Source organism: Rhineura floridana, chromosome 6, assembly GCF_030035675.1.
Source record: "Rhineura floridana isolate rRhiFlo1 chromosome 6, rRhiFlo1.hap2, whole genome shotgun sequence".
NCBI lineage: Eukaryota > Metazoa > Chordata > Lepidosauria > Squamata > Rhineuridae > Rhineura > Rhineura floridana.
The window spans coordinates 49,117,351-49,140,268 of NC_084485.1; the positions used below are offsets into that span (position 1 = coordinate 49,117,351).

General features: G+C 39.8%; 2 protein-coding genes across 7 annotated transcripts in view; both read left to right on the forward strand.

Annotated features, from left to right (window-relative positions):
- NFS1 (NFS1 cysteine desulfurase) overlaps positions 1-13,210 on the forward strand; it is a 22,499-nt gene extending 9,289 nt beyond the window's left edge. For both annotated transcript variants that reach the window (XM_061631743.1, XM_061631744.1), the window contains exons 6-13: positions 74-167; positions 1,013-1,147; positions 3,443-3,600; positions 4,665-4,770; positions 9,329-9,410; positions 10,265-10,348; positions 10,468-10,557; positions 11,303-13,210. In XM_061631743.1, coding sequence (XP_061487727.1) covers positions 74-167; positions 1,013-1,147; positions 3,443-3,600; positions 4,665-4,770; positions 9,329-9,410; positions 10,265-10,348; positions 10,468-10,557; positions 11,303-11,366 — 813 coding nt within the window. In that variant the 3' untranslated portion in view covers positions 11,367-13,210. The remainder of the gene's footprint in view (positions 1-73; positions 168-1,012; positions 1,148-3,442; positions 3,601-4,664; positions 4,771-9,328; positions 9,411-10,264; positions 10,349-10,467; positions 10,558-11,302) is intronic.
- Positions 13,211-17,015: 3,805 nt separating this feature from the next.
- The window catches only part of LOC133387280 (RNA-binding protein 12-like), an 80,062-nt gene continuing 74,159 nt past the window's right edge, over positions 17,016-22,918 (forward strand). The window contains exons 1-3 of one of the 5 annotated variants that reach the window (XM_061631754.1): positions 17,016-17,287; positions 19,753-19,803; positions 20,281-20,365. In XM_061631754.1, the coding sequence (XP_061487738.1) occupies positions 19,775-19,803; positions 20,281-20,365 (114 nt within the window). In that variant the 5' untranslated portion in view covers positions 17,016-17,287; positions 19,753-19,774. Of the gene's footprint in view, positions 17,350-19,752; positions 19,804-20,280; positions 20,366-22,918 lie in introns of all 5 variants that reach the window. The other 4 variants (XM_061631747.1, XM_061631751.1, XM_061631752.1 and 1 more) reach the window with 4 other exon arrangements.

A 22,918-nucleotide genomic window follows, 5' to 3' on the forward strand; every position in this document is an offset into this window, starting at 1 on the left:
AGTATTATTTTCAAAAGAGCTTTCCCTAGCAGTGCTAATGAATTAATTCTCTTCTTTGTATGATTTCCACCAGGATCTAAAAAATGCAATACAACCAGATACGGGCTTGGTTTCAGTAATGACTGTGAATAATGAAATAGGAGTGAAGCAGCCAGTTGGTGACATTGGTAAGTGACAATTTGGGTGGACTTGGTTTTACCTTATATTGTGAGCTGCTTTGTGGAGGAAGATCCTTAAAAAGCAGGGTACACATTTTTAAGAAATAAAATGATAGCTGTTTGGGTCCTTGATCAGAGCAGGACTGTGGGATATGTTTTTTCACCTTTTCTCCATTTCCCTCTGATCTAAATTCCCTCGCCACAAGCAGTTGTTAGCTAACAGTGGAAAAATACAGACCCCATACTGTTACTAGAGGTATTCTTCATTATTCCCTGTTTTTTCTGACTTTTATAGTAGAAGGAAAAGCTTTTTATTTAAAATAATGCTATATGTTAAAGTGCCTGCTAATAAGCTGTACAGCATGTGCAAATACTTTGAGTTAGAGTTAGCTTGCTTGTCAGAAACTAGTGTCTTCTGCTAATGTGACACAAACTCTAATCTCTTTTGGAGTTGTGCCATCATGTCATGTGACCATCATGAAGCTACCTGCACTTTGAATGTTCAGATATTGGTGCTAGGTTTTAAATAGTGTTGTTAACAGGTTGGACAAAAATCCAAACAGTAGTGGAGCGTTTGAGCCCTCCTCCCCAAAATTTACAAAAGCCTCCTGCACTTCCCAAAATTGAACAGCCTGTAGGAGAGACTTCTGTTACCATGGAAGGATATGGATGAAAGAAAAACAGTTTATCATCGCATTTGTGTCTATCCCTAGTTTTATAGTTTTGTGAACTCTGGGTTTTAGCAATACATTTGAATTGATCAATTGTATTGGTTTCTGTGTTTGAAATCTTTAAAGATTTTCAGAAAATATAAATAATATCTTAGTCTAAACCATGTTGTTTTGGTTTTGTAGGTCAGATCTGCAGTTCCCATAAAATTTTCTTTCATACGGACGCTGCACAGGCAGTTGGGAAAATTCCTTTGGATGTCAATAATCTGAAAATTGATTTAATGAGTATCAGCGGCCATAAAATCTATGGTCCTAAAGGTATTCATATCTAATATTATGCTGTTTTATTTTGGCTATTAAATATGGCCACGTTTATTTGATTAGCTATTCAAATAAAACTTGGAGAAATTGATAAATCCATATCAAGGCATGAAAAACAGGCTTAAGTACAGGAGTGGAGAACCTGTGGCCCTCAGATGTTGCTGGACTACAACTCTAATAATCCCCAACCAGCATAGCCAGCAATAAGGGATTATGGGAGTTGCAGACGAGCAACATCTAGAGTGCCACAGGTTCCCCATACCTGCTGTAGTATTTAAGGAGGAAACAAGATTTGCAGAATAAAGCTTACAACAGTCCTTGCAGGGATGATGTGAAGTTCAGTGAGGCTATGATTCTAAACCATTTGGACACCTGTTTTGAAATGGTTTTCTTGGAAATAAGTCCTTTGAATTTTGATATAAACTACTTCAATGTGATCACTTAGAACACAACATGGTTTTTCACATGGATGTGCTATACCAGGTGTGGAGAGGCCTCCTGTGTGTGGGACAACCAACTACATCTACAAATGGAGTAAACCTGGGGTCACCAACCTCTTTGGACCAGATGGATTTCAAACTTTGAGCAAGTGCTGGGGGCACCATCACAAAATGTCTGCCATGGGGGTGTGGCATAACACAGAAATAGACAGTAGTCATGGTGAAGCTTTTCCCATAATTGTATTTCCATACTAGAAAAAGCTTGACCTATTGAATTTTTGTCTGTCATACAGCTGTAAGACACAAGAATCCTGTTTTTCCCCCGATGCCAACCTTAAACCAAAGCCTAGGCTGCCATCCTGTACCCAGTTAACTGGAAGTAAGCCCCATTAAAGACAGAGACTTACTTCTGAGTAGACATGTATGCCATTGTATTCTAAGTTTAACTATACAGTTAATTTTTCATGAGTCCTTGGTTGTTGGGTCTTGCAAAGCAGGAGACAACCATTGGTCTCTTTGCAAAGTTTTCACATTTGCCTTTTAGGGGAGAGCAATTCTTTAACATTCACCCACACTTACTGTGTAGTAGTATTTACAGAAAACAACTTCTAGGCACTACCTGATCTCAGGTGAATCCAGCACAGGAAAGATGAATCCTAGTTGCTAGTGAAAAAGGAAGGGCAAACTATGGAGATTCCAAGGACTAGGAAAAAGGACAGAAGCAAGAAAAGGACGGGCAAAACAGCAGCTCTTTAAAACCCGAGACGTTCCTATTGCCTTGTGTTCAAACAACCCTTTTATCAATCATAGCTTGGACTTCACTCATTGGCTAATAACACTGACAGGCAGAAGCATCTAGGCTGGCTCATTTCAGAGAAATTGCTTAGGGTACCTGCACATTTTGCTCCATAACTTTCTTTCTAGGAGGGCAAGAGACATAGGCTGCAATCCGGTACACACTTACCTGGGAGTAAGCCCCATTGAACCCAGTGGAGCTTACTTCTGAGTAGACATGTATTGGATTGCAGCCTTACTTTTTGTAAAAAATGAAAGCTCAGATTCTGGGTTACCTGGTGAGGATGCCACCAAAGGCCTTTGTGGGGTTCATGGCACCAATGGGCACTGGGTTGGCAACCCCTCAGGGAAGCTATGCTGATCCACATATGTTATGCAGATCTCTGTGCAGCAGCCTCCGTGCAAAATACTGCACAGGGCACCATGGCCACAATCTAGCACAGAGTAAGGTGTGCTTCAGCCAGTTGATTGTTCATACCTGTGTGTATATAGATGTAGCAGTGTGTGTGGCCTTCTACCTCATAGCCATTATATAAGGATTAGGATGTCAGACAGTTATTTCTCATTTTCTGGAGTGAATTAATGCTAAAGAAAATTCTTGTTCAACATGGCTTTTGATTTTTTTTTAAGAGACTTATTTTATAGCAACTATGAAACAGTGAGTTTCAGTCTCTTGAGAACTTTTCTTCTAGCTAGAAATGTAAATTGAATGTCTAAGCATGGAACTCAACATAGTGTGAATGGTTCTGCTCACGTAATGGGACTTCTGTTTTCTGTCTTCCCCCTGTATCCCCAAATCTGCTCCAGAGGGGGTACATAGGGGGCTGTGTGTGGGAGGGAGATGTGAGAAAGTGGAAGTTATATTGCACCAGCACATTATCATTGTGCAAGTGAGTGGACATCAGTGAATGTCACCCTTAAGTTTAAAATGCATCTCTTATGATCTAAGAATCATGATGAAAGATTCCTGAAAGCAAAAAATGTTTCAAATATGCTAGGAGCCATATAGCATGCAAAGACTTCTACCTGTGTACTGAGGTGTTTTTTTTTTCCCCAGGGGTTGGTGTAATTTATGTTCGGCGGCGACCAAGAGTAAGAGTAGAACCTGTGCAGAGTGGGGGAGGTCAGGAGCGTGGATTACGTTCTGGGACTGTGCCAACTCCTTTAGCAGTTGGGCTTGGAGCAGCTTGTGAATTGGCACAACAAGAGATGGAGGTATAAAGAGCAATTAGGTTTGTCTGTATAACTTTTCCAGATCTAGTTGTTTTGCCATGTTCTTTAACATGGCTGAAAGTCTGCAGTGCATACCTCTAACAATATGGATTAGGGTTTAATATGATGTCCTCCTCTGCGGGGAGGTTCCCAAGATGGCGACATGAGCAGCTGCCTTCTATCTTCAGCTCTGATATCCACCTCTGTACTTTAAAGAACTAATTCTGCTCCATAATTCAGCCTTTATTTTTCAAGAATATGCAAAGTGCTTACATAAACAAATCAAACTTGGGCTTCTTGACAGAACAATTTTTTGAGAACGTTTTGAGAAACAATTATTTCAGTAGCATATGTTCATTCACTAGGAAGTTCTCTATGCCACATTTCGTGCAGACCTCGGCCTTACCATTAGAACCTTCTTTCTGGTCTCTGTCTTGCTGCTGGTTAGAAAAGAAGGCAGGCAGTTTCTAGAACTACTGTTTATTGATACTGATAATTATATGGATTTTTGCTTCTGTTTTGTGGGCATCTCTATTTCTGCTTGAGTCTAGAATTCTCAAACAAGTCTGGAGGCAACCTGTTCCATAGTTCTGAATTGTACAGCGGCAAATGTGGCTAGTAGAGCAATCTCAGAGGTAGAATCCATCATTGTGCAAGCTCACACAACTCACTTAATCCCCCCGTGCACCCTGAAAATCTCTTCTGGAGGATCATGCAACACTCCAGAGCAGATGTTTGGTGTGAAGGGGGAGGAGAGGAAGGTGAATTCCCACTGTGTGAGCAGAAGACTATTCCACTTGCACACAGATAGCATTAGATAAAATCCACTATCAGCTTGATAAAAATAACTTTCACATTTAAATTGAAGCTGAATTTTGCTATGAAAGTTTACCACATAGTTCTTATTATTTCTGTGAGAAAGTTTTCTGACAAATATTAAACGTGTTATTTTGTCTTGCCTTTTTGGATAATAGGCTAGTTTTTACTAATATGGCATTTTAAGTATGTCAGTCAAGGCTCATCTGCATGTTGGTAAAATAGCTAATAAGTTCTCGCTTCTTTTCCAGTATGACCATAAGCGAATAAGCTTATTAGCTGACAGATTAGTTACAAAAATAATGTCAGAAATTCCTGATGTGGTAATGAATGGAGATCCAGTGCATCGTTATCCAGGTATTGTTAGAAAATGTTGAGTTTTTCTTTACTACAAAAATTGTCTTAATTTGACCTTTAAATGTTTCCTTTTAAAATGAATCTTTATAGCATTGGAGACGTCCAAAACAGACCTAAATGGTATAGCAGAACTGAAGGCAGTCTTGCACAGTAGGGTGAGGATAATGTATAATCTTGTGCCTGCTACAGAAATGGGAACTTTTGACCATCCAGATTTTGTTGAACTACAACTCCCATCAGCTCCAGCAAGCATGCTCAATGGCCAGGAATGATAGGAGTTGTAATTCAGCAACATCTGAAAAGCCAAAGATTACCTACACCTGGTTTATAGGATGCTAGCAGAGAAACCTAGCAAATAGCTTGAATGTTGAAAAATTCTCATCTGTAATTTCCCAGAGTTACGCAGTGTTCTATGTATTTGACAGATGGAAAATTGAGAAGTAAAATTATAAAATCATCAGTTATGCTTCATGTGGCTTTAAATAATTTTCACTCATGTCTGTTTAAACTAGGGCTGCTATAAGTATATGAAGCTGGAATGAAATTAAGCAGAGATTGTAGTCAATGGGACACAATGTTGTCCCTCAGATCTGGCTCCAAACCTGAGGACTGTAAAGTGGCCAATGTAATACCAATTTTTAAAAAGGGTATAGGGCTATCCTAGAAATTATAGGCAATTTAGTATAACGTCTTGTTAGCAAGACTTAGACACAGGTTTTACATTCACACGTTCTATGAATCTTGTGAATTAGGATCTTTAGACATTGGCAATAGTGCGTCTTGGCAAATTTACCCAGTAACTTACACTCACACAGGTCTTAAACATGGGGATATTTGTTGAGCATACACACAAAGAATCAAAACGTATACCTTTAACACTTCAATGGGGAATAGATCAGTAACAATACATATCTATTGGCAATGATGGGGATAACTTAGTAATAATATGCATGAGGGAATTGGCTAAATAAACCTAATCATAACTAATTTAACACAAACATGCAACATAAACACATGAAAGCGAAAGAACACGAAGGCATAAGAGGAGATTGGGGGGGGGCGGGGAGTTGAGTTCAGCACAACTGAGGAAGGCACACTAGCCAGCCCTTTCTTCTCTCTCTGGGCTTACTTTGCAGACTAGGTTTCATTCATGCACAGCTGGACAGGGAGGACCAGAATATGGCTTCTGAGACACAGTCACACACACAGTCAAGGATAGGCAGAGGCAGCAGGTGTGGAGGCTACAATTTGTAGAGACAGGACCTCCAGAAGACAGGATAGAGAGCATGATATATCTTTCCCGGCCCTGGTGGGCAGTCTGGAAGTAGAACTGGAGCACACTGAAATTCCTGGATCAGTCCAGGGAAACAGCAAATGCAGCATGCAGGCCCTGAAATGGCTTATTGGATCTCTGCTTTGGCCAGCAAGGGTCCAGAGCAAAGCAGGAAAAATAGTGGAGCCCTGAAAAGAGCTTTTTGAAGCAGCTTCAGCAAGCGAGGACCTCTCTTTCAGCAGGCAGGGGTCCAGAGATAGTGAAGGATCAGCAGGGGAGTCCGAGCTCTGGGTTCTGGCTGGTGAAGTGATTCAGCAGGTAATTTTAGGCAGAGTGATATTCAGCAACCAGGAACCAGAACAGTGTTTCAGCAGATGATTTCATAGTGGAACTGGTCAACCAGGACCTTGAGAACCCAGAACGGCTTTAGGAGTCCAGTTTTGATACCTTTCTTGACAAAAGCCTCAAAGGAGAATGCAGAATTGATTGGATCAAGCAGGTGTCCTTCCTTAATTTCCATACCTGTTATGAGTTGTATGGTCAGGGTAATGGGCTTTTCTTTTCTGGACAAAGTGGTGACATTCACCTTTTAGCTAGCTTGATAAGATTTGAACAATGGGCTCCTCTCCTGAGAGCCAAACTTTTACAATTACTTTTCGGATTGCATTGATTGGATTGTCAAAGGCCATGTCCTGTGCATATGACTGGCAACATCCTCTCAGTTGAGATGACAATCTTAACACTTTCAGCTACTTTTTCCATTGGGTCTCAAACAGCCTCTTTGCAAAATGAACCAAACTGAACACATTTAAAAAATCATACAGGCCATGTTGGGATGGGGTGCCTTTCAGGTTTATAGGCGTGTAGCTAGCCTGCCAACAGTCTGTCCCAGATAAACTGGTGGGAAGTATTCTGAAATATAAAATAACCAAGCATATAGAAGAACAAAACTTGCTGAAGCAGGACCAGCATGGCTTCTACAATTGAAAGTTCTGCCTCACTAAACTATTATTCGTTGAGTGTAAGCAGGCATGTACATAGAGGTGATCAAGTTTACATAGTGTACTTGGACTTTGAGAAGGTACCTCACCAAAGTCTCCTAAGATTAGGAGTCATGGAATAAGAGGAGAGGTCCTCTTATAGATCAGGAACAGGATAAACTACAAGAAGCATAGAGTAGAAATAAATGGACAGTTCTCCCAGTGGAGGGATGTAGAAATTGGAGTCTCCCAAAGTTCAGTATTAGGACCTGTGCTTTTTAACTTGTTCATAAATGATCTAGAGTTGGGGGGGTAAGCAGTGAAGTGGCCAAGTTTGCTGAGGATACTGAATTGTTCAGGGTTGTTAAAACAAAAAGGGTTTTCAAAAAGCTCCAAAAGGACCCCTCCAAACTGAGTGAATGGACAATAAAATGGCAAATGCGATTCAATGTAAACAAGTGCAAAGTTATACATATTGGAGCAAAAAATCTTCATTTCACATATACGCTCATGGGGTCTGAATTGGCAGTGCCTGACAATGTGTGGCAGCTGTGAAAAAGGCAAATTTCATGCTAGAGATCATTAGGAAAGGACCTGAAAGTAAAACTGCCAGTATCATAATGACGTTATTCAAATCTGTGGTGTGGCCACATTTGGAATACTGTGTTCAGTTCTGGTCACTTCACCTCAAAAAGGATACTGTAGAATTGGAAAAGCTTCAGAAAAGGGCAACCAAAACGATCAAGGAGATGAAACAACTCTCCTATGAGGAAAGGTTGCAGCATTTGGGGCTTTTTAGTTTAAAGAAAAGACGAGTAAGAGGTGACATGACAGAAGTGTATAAAATTAAGCATGGCATGGAGAAAGTGGATAGAATAAAGTTTTTCTCCTTTTCGCATAACACTTGAACTTATGGACATCAAATGAAGCTGAATGTTGGAAAATTCAGGACAGACAAAAGACAGTACTTTGTCACACAGTGCATAGTTAAACTATGGAATTCACTCCCACAAGAAGCAGTGATGGCCTTATAACTTGGATGGCTTTAAAAGAGGATTAGACAAATTCATGGAGGATAAGGCATATATACTGATGCCTATACTCGACCTCCATGGTCAAGGACAGAGCCGCCCCTAGGCACCGGGAAGCGGGACAGTTGCCCTGGACCCCGCGCTTTGGGGCCCCCCCGCGCTTGGCGATCTGCTCACCAGCTGGCTCCTCCCTCCCTGCCTGCTTGCCTTCGCCATGCTAGGCATGGTGCAGCGCTCGCTCACTTTCCGCCCGGGACAGGGGCTCGCTCACCTGCCCGCCGGCCATGCCGAAGCCGCCGCCACCACCGCCACTCCTGCTGTCAGCGAGTGGTAGCCGCCCCGGGGACAGTGAGCTGGGCCGGCAGTTCCGGGACTGGTGCCTGCGCACCTACGGCGACTCGGCCAAGACCAAGACTGTGACCCAGAGCAAATGTGGGGGGCCCCCAACTATGCTTTTGCCCTGGGCCCTGCATATGCTAAGGGAGGGCCTGGTCAAGGCAGTATGCTTTCAAATATCCATTGCTGGAAACTGCAGGAAGGGAGAGTGCTCTCGTGCTCAGGTCTTGCTTGCAGGCTTCCCATAGGCACCTGGTTGGCCACTATGAGAACAGGATACTGGATGAGATGGGCCATTGGCTTTATCCAGCAGGCTCTTCTTATCTATATACAGTAGGGCCCTGCTTTACAGCGTTCCATTTTCTGGCATTCCACTGATGCGGCGGCTTTCAATTAGGGGAAATTCCCTGTTTTAAAGCCGATTTTGCGCTTTTGCGGCATTTTGCGGCATTTTGGCGGCATTTTCGCACGGCGCGACCCATTATAGTCAATGGGTTCTGCTTTACGGCGGGAGCCTGGTCCCTAACCTGCCGTATAAGCGGGACCCTACTGTATAGTTAGCCAGCTTTAGGTTGTTTATAAATAGTCAAAACGGCTTTACTGGTGTGACAATTGTTCCGTATGTATTTCTGAAATTAACATTCTCTAGTGATTACAGAGCTGTGATGACATCCACGTTTTGAAAGAAATAACAAATAAAGGTCCCATAAAGGAAAACAGGCTTTGATTATTGGAGAAGTGATTTAATAGTAAAATAGTATTAGTAAAAATTAATATTTTACTATTTATTATTTACTAATTATTAATTAAATTTATAGCCCACCCTTCCTCCCAAAACAAGCCCAGGGCTGTCGCAGTGCTTTCATTCTTATGGAAAAATCCTATTGCGTAAAGTTACAATATTTAAAGAAGCTGACTCTGCTTTGTTAACCTTGCAGGTTGCATCAACTTATCATTTGCATATGTAGAAGGAGAAAGCCTGCTGATGGCCCTTAAAGATGTGGCTCTCTCTTCTGGAAGGTAATACTGCATATGTGAAAGAGAAGAGATGGTATGGAAAATGGCCAGAGGATACATTAGGGTGTTTATTGTTCAGGCTAGGCAAGTATCAAGATGGGAGACTGCCTAGAACTTCCTACTAGATCTTCTTTAAAAACAGAACAGAATAAAAGGGGCTTTTGCCATTTCAAGTCACTGAAGCTGCTGATGTAGAGGAAATGTATGGTCCATTTAATACAGAACCTTCTTCCTTTTGGTTCTGACCAGAATTAATTGACTTCCTTTTATAAAGAGCATCTTACTAGCATTTCTTAGTCCTTTTTAACATTTCTGATTCCGCTTGAAATTCTGTCAGCAAATGCCAAACTATATAATTTAACAACCAAGTTTATTGATTAGATCTACTAGATGGTTAATTCTTGCTAAGATCTTTTTGCCCACGCCTTCCATTACTTTAGTCATGTTTTTCTTTTTTCTAATGTCCCATGTTATAATAATCACTTTGAGTATTCTGATGTTCCTGATCACATAACATCTCTTTTAAATATATTAGTCTGTCCTCTCTTTTCCTCAGTCACAGATTTTGTTTTTTTAACATTAGTCCAGTCTGTTGTTGTACTCTACATTCCTTTTATTTTCTGCTTCTACCTTTGAAATTCTTTGCCTTCTATTAATTTTGTAAAATACTTAAAAAAGCTTCTCTTGCAAAATAGTTCTTTGTTTCTGGTTCTAATTTATGTAGTCTACTGAAAGTCTTTGGATGATAGTGATATAGCTGTACTAATAGCATACTACTCTAGTGCTGTCTGCTGTTTAGATTCCTATACTGGCAGTATATGAAAACAAAATGTCACATTAATATTGTTTCTTGTTAGTGCTTGCACATCTGCATCATTGGAACCATCGTATGTGTTACGAGCAATTGGAACAGATGAAGACTTGGCTCACTCCTCTATAAGGCAAGGCTTATAGCTCTTGTGGATGGTCATATTAGTTATATAACTTCTGTCTAAAGCTGAATCCCTCTTCATCTTTTGTTTACTGGGTTGCACCTGATAACGTCTCTGCTCTGTTTCAGGTTTGGCATTGGCCGTTTCACTACTGAAGAAGAAGTAGATTACACAGTAAAAAAATGTATACACCATGTTAAGAGATTAAGGGAGATGAGGTAAAATCCTTTTCTTGAATATTTTACATTAACCATCACAGGATTTCTTTAAATGTCTCTCTGTGGAAAGGAAATACTGCCAGAGGTCACTGAAGCTCAATGGCTAGAGCAGAGCAAGACTGGGGAAGAAATATAATTAGTTCTATAGCTAACTCTTGTGTGGACCAATCAGATATTTATAACAAACTGGCATCATCCTGATAAAGCCCATGTATGCATGTACTCCCATTATCTTTAGACTGGTATTAGCAAAAATACTTTTAAAGAAAGTATTCCTCTTGTTCAGTATTATTTAGATTTGTTACCTGCCCTTCACCATGAGGTTCCAGGGCAGATTATAACAAATTAGAAATAAAAATTTAAAATAATTTAAAACAAATCACAGTCAAGAAAATAGGATGGGTGCTAAAATATATAACTCAGGTTTCAAAGGCCAGGATAAATAAGAGTTTAGAAGATTCTTCAATAAACTTTATTTTCATGATTAGTGTCTCAAGATAATATCCATTGTGGGTTCAGGAGTTCAACCTTGATGAACATTTTGCAATAAGAAAACATCTTAATTGGGGATTTGTGAAGATAGGAGGCTTTTGCAGGCATACATGCTCCAAATATTTAAAACATCTCCTTGGAGGAACCTCTTTGTAAATTTGGTCTTACTAATTTTTTCCTAAAAATTTATTGATGTCAAAAGTTATTTGTATGTCTGAGGAATTGACAGTGAATTTTCCTTCTCATTTTACAGTCCACTGTGGGAAATGGTACAGGATGGAATTGATTTGAAGAGCATTAAATGGACACAACATTAAGCAAGAAGATCGTTTGTAATCTTGGACTGCGTGGATACGGATTAAAAGAATATTTTCTTTACATTCCTGAGTAAAACCATGTGGTACTTGTTTTAAAAATACTAAGTCTTTGGGTGATCAGTTCTCCTTTCCTAAAGCCAGAGCCTAAAAATTAAATCTAAGACAAAGTTTTGTCAGTTATACAATTATGCTTGTACATCAGTAGATATACATGGAGATTAGTTTCCTGGAACCAAAGAACTTATAATACTTTTGAAGATGATATTGGTGCAGCTTGGTGTGACAAATCTTCAGCAGCTGTATTATCATGGGGGGGAAATGTTTGTTTCTCCTGTTCTCTCTAGGCTGCTGTGTTTCACCAACATCTGTCCTGTAGCAAAAGCATGTGTTCGTATAGACTATGTTCCAAAGTAATCCTCTTATAGAAGATAGCCTTTCATCTAACAGTCCATGTCTTATATTTGAGCATTGGTATTCATTTGCTTTGTAGCAAACACAACTATGCTAAAACTATTTAGCTCCCAAATGCAAATCACTTCCCTCTTCATTTATAAAATTCAGCTCGTTTTAATGATTTCATCTCTGCCTTTTTCTCTCCTGATTTCCTCAAATAAACCCATGTTTTGTTATCCCAAAGTATTTTCTCCTGCTTTCCAGAATTTAGAAGATGATATGATGTATTGCCACCAATTATTTTACTGTGCCATTGCCTTATTGTCGTGATATGGAAGAGTTCAACATAATGTTTTTCCTGCAGGGTAACATATGTTATTTTTGTGAAAGATAAGAGGCTATGGGCTTGAGAATGTGATTGTGTCTGTGTAGAAATACAGTTACAGAAATGCCCCAGTTACATCATAACTTAAAATAAAATCAGCAATAGCCATTGGTTTTCACTTCAGAGTGCCTGACAGTGCTGGATTAAATTAAACTGGAGAGGCTAAGCATCTTTGGTACTCAACAGTGTATGCCTTCATTTGTATGGAATGTTTTTGGACCGGTATTACTTTTTCTTGTACTGTAGTAGACAGAAAAAAATATTCCAGGGGAGGAGCTTTTTGTGTTTATTTCTTGCCTTCTCAAATAGATGCAGGAAGGAAATTTAACTGTTCTATAAAAAGGTGTTTGCTTTGTGTGCGTACTGTTTCACAGAAATGGCTGCTAACCTAGGCTGGAATCCAATACATATCTACTCAAAAGCTCCACTGGATTCAGGTAAGCATGTATTGGATTGCAGCCCTAGGCAGTAAATCACCAGCATGTTATCAACAAAAAGTTATTTGCAGAAGTATTCTACTTGTCTTAACTATGAGTCCTAAACATACACCAAAACATTTCCCTTGCAGATGTATCGGCTTCCTTGAGACAATGCTTATTGCAAAGCTCTGTTCAGGCAGAACTGTACTTCATGTAGAAGAGTTCTTAATTGGCAAAATTATTACAGAAGTTCTTCAAACATTTGGTTTGTAATGGTAGATAGGACTGATGGTACAATGATGGCAATTTGTATTACCATGTCGCAAAGTTAGATTTACAGGTTGTAGAAATGGTTTTCAAAAAATTGCAATGTGTATATTTTGTGGGGAAGCCATTAAATATTTTTTCCAGCTAATTTGATAAAAACAGCTTTGAAACACTTATTTGCTACTTATATTGTATGCTCAAGACTTTTTGGGACATTTATATTCATTGTTTCAGAGGAGATCTGTGCAATATAAGTATACACAAAGGGAGAGGGCATGTTATAGACACACAAAAAACAATCAGTTAAAAAGAAAATACTGAGTTAAAATTGGCACAAAAATGCTTTTCTGTCATTAGCTTAGTGATGTGGCCCTCTTCTATTAATAAAGCTGTAAAAGTAGCTCTTAGTTATTTCAAGCTGTGAATTTCTGTCATTGGAGTGAAAAACATAAACACTGACTTAATTGAGCAAATAGGTCTACACTTCCTAGTGTTGCTGTCTGTATGCAGACACTTTTGTGAACTGTATAAAATCATATGAAGAGTTCTGCTGCATTGGACTAAAGGCCTATCTAGTCCAGCATTCTGTTCTCACAGTGGCTAACCAGATGTCTATGGGAAGCAAACAAGCAGGAAAAGAGTGCAGTAGCACTCTTCCTATTTGTTCTTGGCTGGTATTCAGAGGCATACCACCTCTGATAATGAAGTTGTACACAGCCATTATGGCATTGATAGCCTTATCCTCCATGAGTTTGTCAAAGCCCTTTTTAGAGTCATCAAAGTCGGTGATCATTACTAAATCCTATGGCAGGGAATGCCATGCACTGTGTGAAGTTGTACCTCTTTTTGTCTGTCCTAAACATTCCAACATTCAGCTTCAGAGGATGGTCCCAGGTTTTATTGCTGAGAGAGACCTATCCACTTTCTCCACACAATGCCCAATTTTATACATCACTATCATGTGTTCCCCCTACCTCACCTTTTAAAAACAAACAAACTATAAAGCCCATATGTTGTAACTATTCCTCATAGGGGAGATGCTCCTAACCCCTTGATAATTTGGGTTGTCCTTCTCTGAACCTTTTCAAGTTCTACTTCTTGGTGTGACAAGAATTGTACACAGTATTCCAAGTGTGGTCTCAGCACAGATTCATATCACTGCATTATTATATTGGTAGTTTTAATTTCTGTCCCTTTCCTAAAGATTCTCAACATGGAATTTGCCGTTTTCACAGCTGCTGTACATTTTCATCGAGCTGGCTACCAACCCAAAGATCTCTTTCTTAGTCAATGCCAGTTCAGACCCCATAAGTGTATATGTGAAGCTAGGAATTTTTGCCTCAATATGCATCATTTTACACTTGCTTACAATGAATCATTTTTGCCATTTTAATGCCTATTCATAGAGCTTGGAGATATCTTTTTTGGAGGCTGGTGCTCATTAGGATTGGTAGGGCAGAAGCCAAGGAGGCCAACAGTAGGTGGAGCTGGAATCAATAATAGGCGGAGCCAACCAATTTTGCTTATGTTTCCATTCTCTCCCTGTTTCAAATGGCAACTCTGAGACTAAGGAGGAGGAAGCTGACAGGCAGTGCCACCCCCTAGGCTGGTTGTAAGTAAGGAGGAATAATAGAATAGTAGGAAGGGGCCTATAAAACCATCAAGTCCAATCCCCTGCTCAATACAGGAATCCAAATCAAAGCATTCCCAACAGATGGCTGTCCAGCTGCCTCTTGAATGCCTTGTGTCAGAGAGCCCACTACCTCTCTAGGTAATTGGTTCCATTGTCGTATGGCTCTAACAAGATGTTTTTCCTGATGTTCAGTTGAAATCTGGCTTCCTGCAACTTGAGCCCATTATTCCGTGTCCTGCACTCTAGGATGATCAAGAAGAGATCCCGGCCCTCCTATGTGTGACAACCTTTCATGTACTTGAAGAGTGCTATCGTATCTCCCCTCAGTCTTCTCTTCTACAGGTTAAACATGCCCATTTCTTTCAGTCTCCTCATAGGGCTTTGTTTCCAGTCCCCTGATCATCCTTGTTGCCCTCCTCTGAACTTGTTCCAGTTTGTCTGCATCCTTCTTGAAGTGCGGAGACCAGAACTGGATGCAGTACTCAAGATGAGGCCTAACCAGTGCTGAATAGAGAGGAACTGGTACTTAACGTGATTTGGAAACTATACTTCTGTTAATGCAGCCTAAAATAGCATTTGCCTTTTTTGCAGCCACATCGCACTGTTGGGTCATATTCAGCTTGTGATCAACAACAATTCCAAGATCATTCTCACATGTCGAATTGCTGAGGAAGGTAGATGGGGGCTGGCTGAGGACTGAATGATCTTGGTGGGGCAGTACTTCATTAGCCCTAATAAACCAGCCTTCACTGCTCTCAATTTTTGTTCTTATGTGGTCCCTCCAGCAAACTGCCACCCACTGCTCACCGCTATCTCCAGGTCATTCAGGAACAAGCATCTACTTAGTTCCATTGTTTCAGTAATGAAACATCAGTAAATAAAATTATTGCTGACTTTAATTAATTGATATGAAAGCGTTCTTTGGCAGTCTTTGAGAATGGGACAGAAGATGGGTCACTGTGGTCTAAGATACTCATCAGCATCATAAAGAAAAGGCATCCAAGCACTCTAGTCCTGAAGTTGTATAAATATGAATGAAGCCTAGCAGATCTGCATGTAATTTTAAAAGCTGCAGTGATATCAGAGGGAGTTGATGGAAAATACCCCTGTCTGATGCTACTACTGCTACAAATTTGGAACATAAGTCTGCCCAGGCAACCTGGAAAAGTTGCTCTCAGCAATGCAAGGTGAGACCATATGCATTGTCCTGGAGCTTGCCAGGTGTTAGTTCCTTTTTGGCAGGTTAGCTCAGTTATATCTAGACCCCAAGATTTATATAATCTTATTAGTCAATCAACAACAGCACCAAGAAAACTTAGTGACACCCTGGGCACAATTGCGTCCTTTAAAAACTTTATTAATTATATTTTAGCCTAAAGATTGCTGTTATGTGCCTTCATGTTGATTACAACTTGTGGCAACCCTATGAATCGGTGACCACCTTTAGCAACTGTTATAAACCACCCTGTTCGATCTTGTAAATTCAGATCTGTGGCTCCCTTTATGGAATCAATCCATCTCTTGTTTGGCCTTCCTCTTTTTCTACTCCCTGCTGTTTTTCCCAGCATGACTGTCTTTTCTAGTGAATCATGTCTTCTCATTATGTATCCAAAGTAAGGTAGCCTTAGTGTCATCATTTTAGCTTCTAGTGATAGTTCTGGTCTAATTTGTTCTAACACCCAATTATTTGTCTTCTTCGCTGTCCATGGTATCCACCAAGCTCTCCTCCAACATCAAGCCTAAAGATACCAGAAAAATTGTTCTGTAAGCCACCATGGTACTTAAACAGTTCGAAGCGAGCTTCAGCTGCTCCATTGTGGGAAAGGATGGGCTGTGCCCTACACGCTTTCTAAGAATATTAAGTGCACTAAAGTCAAGATCCAACCCTACCTGGTACAGGGGCTGAAATATGAAGCATGGGCATTTTTGCACAAGCATTTAAATACCAAAACAAAAGCAACCCAACTCTCCCCTAAAGACAACACTGGCACAGTGATTTACGAAGAACGGAAGAAAAGGACTATCTTGGTAAACAGAAACATCCGTCAGTTACTCTTAAGAGATTAATTTCTACCATAAGCAAAAGAAGATAAATGATAGTAATGATAGCATTAGCACCGTCACTTTAGCTTTATGTGAATGGGGCTGCGATCCTGATTCCTGAACACAATGAAGCACTGTGGAAATTATTGCCGAGTGAGCACGCATAGGATTGTACGGTGGGCTTCTGTTTTTATGTTGAGCTCGGTATAGAAATGTGACATAAGTACTGCTGTCTGTTGAATTTTATGGCACTTCGGTTCTAATGTTTACAAAACTTTTTTGCCTTCCGGCTTCCGTTGATAACGCTTTATGCCTTTGACATGATGGTGAGTTCTAACACCTGAAACCTTTCGCCGCACGGGATGTGTTAGACTTTAAGGTACCATAGGACTGTGCGTTGTCTCCGGCTCTTACGTGCTTTTAATGGAATTACGTGTGAAATCTTCAATTTTACAGTGGTTGCTACGAGTTCTAAAAGGAAAAGGGTCACCAAGCTTGGGAAGGATCATAATGAACATGCGGAGATGGTGCCCACGTTTTTACCTCACCAGAGAATATTTTTCTCGTTCGCTTTGCTGGCCTTGCTAGGTTCCCGCCACCCCGCCTCTTACAAGGCCACACCCTCCAGCTCCTCGCCGCAGACGGCCTGGAGGCGGTGCGGGCAGGCGGCCATTTTGTGGCGCTGCTCGGTCGCTGGCGCTGAGCACAGCCTGGGGACCGGGGCCTGAGTGGCGAGTTAGTTTCTTTCTAACCCCCTCTTTTTCCCGTACAGGCCCCCTCGGTAAGAACTTAACACTGTCCTGGCGGGGCCTCTGGCTCGCTAGGGAATGGAAAGGAAGCCGGGTATGTCCAGCTCGGCTGCCGGCGGAGCGACTACACAAAGGCGGGAGGGCGGGAACTAGGCCTGAGGGAACTCCGGAGCCTGCTCTGTTCCTGAGGCCTTGGTCTAGCGTGGGGTGTATAGGTTCGAAAGGTAATTAGTGTCGCTAAGGCATTTTGGGCCTGGTGCGCAAGGTTGTGTGGCTGCGCATGAGCGACGGTGCTGGTTCGGGGTAGCGAAGAGCTGCCTATGTGCCCCGTGGGTTTGTGACCCCCTTTCTTTGAGGGGGGGAGGTGAGTATCAATGGCTCCCTTCATAGGTGGTCGTATTAAGCCGGGCTTCTCTGCGAACATACCCGGACCGGGTCTTACGGCGCTGTTCGGCCCAGCGAGAGAAGGTGCAGGCTCCCTCGTATGGCATGGGAGCGAATGAAAGCAGAGTCTCTAGTGTAAAACAAAATGGCCTTGGCTGCAGGAATTTTTGCATCGACCAGCTGCTACAGTACGCCCGATTCTCTGGCGTTCAAGTCAAATAAAAGCTCTTTGCGCAGATTTGAAGCAACATTGGACTTAATCTAAAAAAAGCTGTACTGAATTTTGGATAGTTTTGGATTGATATTTAGCGTCATCTTTTCACAAGTTTTTTTTGTGTTGGTGGGGTTTGTTTTTTAATCGTGGGTGGTTTCAAGCAACACATTGATGCTGTTTTGTCATGATGTAACTGCTATCCGTTAAATTTTGGGCCCTTCCTGGGTACAAAAATGAAGTGATACTTATATATGAAAACTCGTGTCACTGTTTAGTTGGCTAACAGGATTTTAAGAACATTTGGCTGTCGATTATTAAGCGTTTATGCTGGTTCTGTAGAATTCCTGGGATGGATCTGTTTCATATCTTTATGGAGATTGGTATACCCATCAGTTTATATAACAAATTCATATGTTATGGAGCAATAAGGGCTTGATCAGTTGTATGCCAAATTAATTTATCATTCTGAAGGTTGACTTCATAAAATAGAGCTGCATTGTTTGCTGTATTGTAGTGTATTTCTTCCCTTAAACGTACAAGGATATTTGTTTTTTGACTACAATAGGACTGTTGTAAATAATTGAAAGGAAGGTGGTAGGAGTGAAACTTGCCAATTGACTATAGAATGGTTAAATTTATACGGAGGTACAAACTTTTAAGATGATACCTTATGAATTTTCATAAGTATTTGGTCTTTTGTATTTTGTTTATTAGGAAATGTTGGCTTTAGTTTTGTGTTGATTTAGATTTTTAGCCGTGAATTCATTCCAGCACTCCTTCCCATCCCCTTCCCTAGCTATTGGGTAAGCACAGTAAGCCTACAATCTTAATACCACTTGTTTGAAAGAAAGCTCCAAGAAAATGCTTGGTGTTGGGATGCTACTTTGTACTTCAGTATGTTCTGCTAATCTCATGAACAAGAGGCTTGTTATAGTTTCCATAGGATATTGGTGTCTGTTTCTGAACTCAAATGCAACATGCATGGCAATAAAGGAGTGATTCAGACCAGGGACGGATTAACATGGCAGAAAGTATCTGCATGTGTATTAGTATACTTTTTAAGGTGGTTTTTCATTTGTAGTCCAATTCTGAACATGTTTACTTGGAATGATGCATGCAGCAAAAACCACAGAAAATAGTTATGAGAAAAACTAAGCATGCTAACAGGTTCTTTTATTGAATAGAAATATCAACTGGAAACTCGTTGGGGGGAAATACCTGTTAGTGTGGCTAATGTCCATGTGGGAAATTTCTAAGTTACCTAGAAATGAAAATGGAAATCTCTGGAATTGTGCAAAACTAGTCATCAGGAAAACTGTTTCCAGTTAAACTATATGACTGAAAGAATTGGGCCAAATAATTCTTACATGAATGAATGTATGTCTTAACTTTGTATTGTCATCAGCCTTTTGAAAGTGCCTAGTTTAGAAGGTCAGGAAGTGAATCAGTTCTCTGGTTTTGCTGTTCAGATAGGTGTTTCAGATTTTATGTGGGAATTCGCATTTTCTAAGTTTTGTGGTGCTGATACTGGTTTGTGCTTTGAAAGCCTTTGTTCCAACTAATGATCTCTTGCGGTTAGCAAAAATCTTACTTTCTTTAAATAAGGCATAATTAAAGATATTACCTGTTCCTGGGACTACCTGTCAATCCATCCATGAGACCTGTGCTCAGTTCAGTATTTTTTGTTCTTGTTCCTCTAAATTGGAAGTATTTTCAGGATCTGTAGATAAGGATTACCAGATGACATTAGGATTGTGTGTGTTCAGGTATTAGTACTGTATATATAAACTTACTGAATGTGGGATACTTGCTGATTGTGAAATACTATTTGGTTCAGTGCTTTGTGGATCAGATTATGCTGTCTGAAACTTATATTGGATTGTATTTCTGCTTTTGTAGCTCTGAAACTTAACTGACTGTAATGAAAAATAGAAGGAAGCGTATTGTAAGGTATTTGCAAATTTGATTTGGCTTCAGCAAATGTGATAAGTCTTTGAAAGAATGTTGTGTTTTGGTTTCTTTAAAGTATTAATTGGGTGAGAAGGTGTAGCATTAGAAAACTATTACTAGAAAACTTAGAAGACATACTCTCTTTCTGAAACCAGACTAATTAGGTATCTGAAGAGAAAATGCAAATCTAAGAACTTACACTTGTGTAATGAATGTGCGCTGGCTTGTTTGTATTCACTCTCATGTTGGATATTTTGTTTTAAAATAAAAAATGCTGTTTTCAAAATTTGTGAAGCAATGTAAGAGATCAACAAATGTATATTTTATGCACTCTCAAACTTGTGATTGCCATGTGTTGGAGTGCCTTATGATGGACTTGGCGCCAGACTATCATAATACACAGTGCATTGTGGACTGCTAACTTTTAGTTGTGTGTTGCCTGCATTGATATTTGCCTCCATTTATTCTTTATTGCAGTCTAAAAGTTGGTTTTAATTGGTTGCCCACAGGATTGCCTTGGCTTCTGCTACTTGTTAAGGAAAAAATACACCTCTCTTTGCAGGTAAGAGACTGAAGATGTATTTATGTTGATTGAACACACTTGGATAATTCAAAGTACTTTTGAAGATAGATCTGATACATGAATTTAATTTTAAAAGGTTAAAGCACCAAAAGTATATTGAGTTTTATGTCCTTTGGGTATCTAGTTGTGAATATTTTTGTAAAGCTTTTTGTGGATAATGTGGTTTTTATAACTCCTTTGTATAGCAAGTGTTGTATAGTTATCAAAATTGTCACTACAGGCACGCCTCACTTATATGGCAGGTTCCCTTATGGACTGCCGCCGAAAAGTGAAACCCATAGACAATAATGGTGCGTGTCGCGTGAAATGGCTCGCGACGAGAAAAACCGCCGTAAAAGCGGAACAAGCTCCTTAAAGCGGGGACTTTCTGCATTAGCAGAACGCCGAAAAGCGAAGTGCCGAAAGCGGGGCCCGCCTATACTATGTAGGTTTAATTTTTTAAAAACAACAACTCCCCCCCCCCCAAGTGATGCTCTGCTGAGTTCTACTCTTCTAGCTGATGCTTGGCAGCTAAGGCTGCAATCCAGTACAAACTTACCTGGGAGTAAGTTCCATTGAACCCAGTGGAGCTTACTTCTGAGTAGACATTGCGGCCTTAGTCTTTATCTTGAATTTGGTGATTGGATTCATTTTTGTTATAGTAGTACCTCTTTGGCTTTTAGTCTGAAAGAATTAACATATTTGTTTATACACATCAGTGTTAATTGTATATCTCCAGAATTATATGTTTATATATCCCCCCACCTCCAAAAAATTCATTTTACATATACCATGCTTGTTTATAGCCACAGCCTGTTTTTTCTGGAGAACTGTACTACTGTGCTTTTCAGTCTTACGTAACTTTTAGGAACGGTTGTAAGTGCACAGGCATTCTCTCTCATATTTAAAAAAGGTATTTCCAGATGAATTAATTATTTAAAATGTAAAGCCAAGTTGGGCAGTTTTTTGACAGTGTGGAAGCACAGTGATCTTGGAGATCATAGCCCAGAGATTAATCATTTCTTTATTTTCAAACGTTTTTGTCCTGCTCTTATTTCTAAAATATAATAGAGCAGCTATTAAATCTAAAACATCAGTAATTAGAATTTGATGTAAAACAACAAACAGCACAGCTGTTTGGACAATATAAAGGACCAAAGTCTTGTTGAATAAAACAGTCCACTACCCACATAAAAGCAAATAAAGATAGAGTCAAGTGGGCCTCTCTCAATATGACATTCCAAAATCTTGGCATCTTGTCTACCCATCACATTTCCAGTGATGAAGTATGGGGCAGGCTTCTGATGTCTGTGTCAATGTTTGAGCAAGTTCCTAAGACAGTCTTAATAGTTTTGATTAACAGGATGTCTGGACTGGATTATCTCAAAATTGCTTATGGTTGCAGAGAAAGTTCTGAATGTAAATGCTGCTATTGCTTGCTTAGATTGAAATTTGTATTACTGGCCAGTGATGAATGGAAACGTGCTGATTTTTGTGTAGTGTCAGAACATTGGTGCACATAGTGCAGGTGAAATTTTATATAGATTATTAGTCTTCAACTTTTTTCAGACTTAGGACTGACCTTCAGCCCAAACATGTATTTGGACACTTATTCTTAGTTCTTTCCATATATTTGCTTGGCAGTCACAGTGCTGTTGCAGTCCACCAACTGAAGACCAATGGTGATCATGCAACAAAGTACCTGCAGGCTAAAGTAGAAAACACTTTGTGATGGGTCTTGAACATGCAATTTTATAAAACATTGAATGTAGGTCTTCAAAAACAAAAACATAAATAGAACATCTGTGCAGTATGCATAGTATTTGACCCTGCATAACTCCCTCGATATGAGGTAACATGGATTACAGTTTCTTTAATCTTTATAGACGTTAACAAAAATTGCTTTAGTCTTTTTATTATGGGCTAAGGTCTGTATTTTGCTGAGTAGGCCTAGTCCCTCCTTCAATTTTGGTTCTTGATTTACAAGTATGATTATTACTGGGTCTTCTGTAGTCTATGTTGCTATGTTTTCTGTCCAGAAAAAACAAAATCCACATCCTTGAGCATTTAAATACTTGTACTTATTACGGGAAGGTGACCTACTTAACAGTAGCTGGTTTTTTAATTTATTTTTACTGAAGCAGGTATGGGACACTAATTTTATAATCTTATATTTAAAAACTTGGAGTACTTCTGCCTTTCAAAGCACACTACATTTTTCATATTACACATAAATGCAAATTAAAAATCATTTGTTTAACAATCGTGTAATTATTTACTTAAATTATTATGATCTGCAGAGTTCAAGCCTGATTTATTTTAAAAGAAAACTCTTTACAGCAAATATAAACAGCTTGGTAAAACCGGACAAAATGTGCTGTAAAAAGAAATTACTGTTACCAGCCTCAGCTGTATTACTACAAAGAACTAAATGACCTAGTTCAGAATTAATAAAACTATTCAATTTCAATGTTGAATAAGTGATAGGAGTGCCATTCAGCATACAAAGAATCTTGCTTGACTGGTTCTTTTGCTAACTTAATACAATATGTT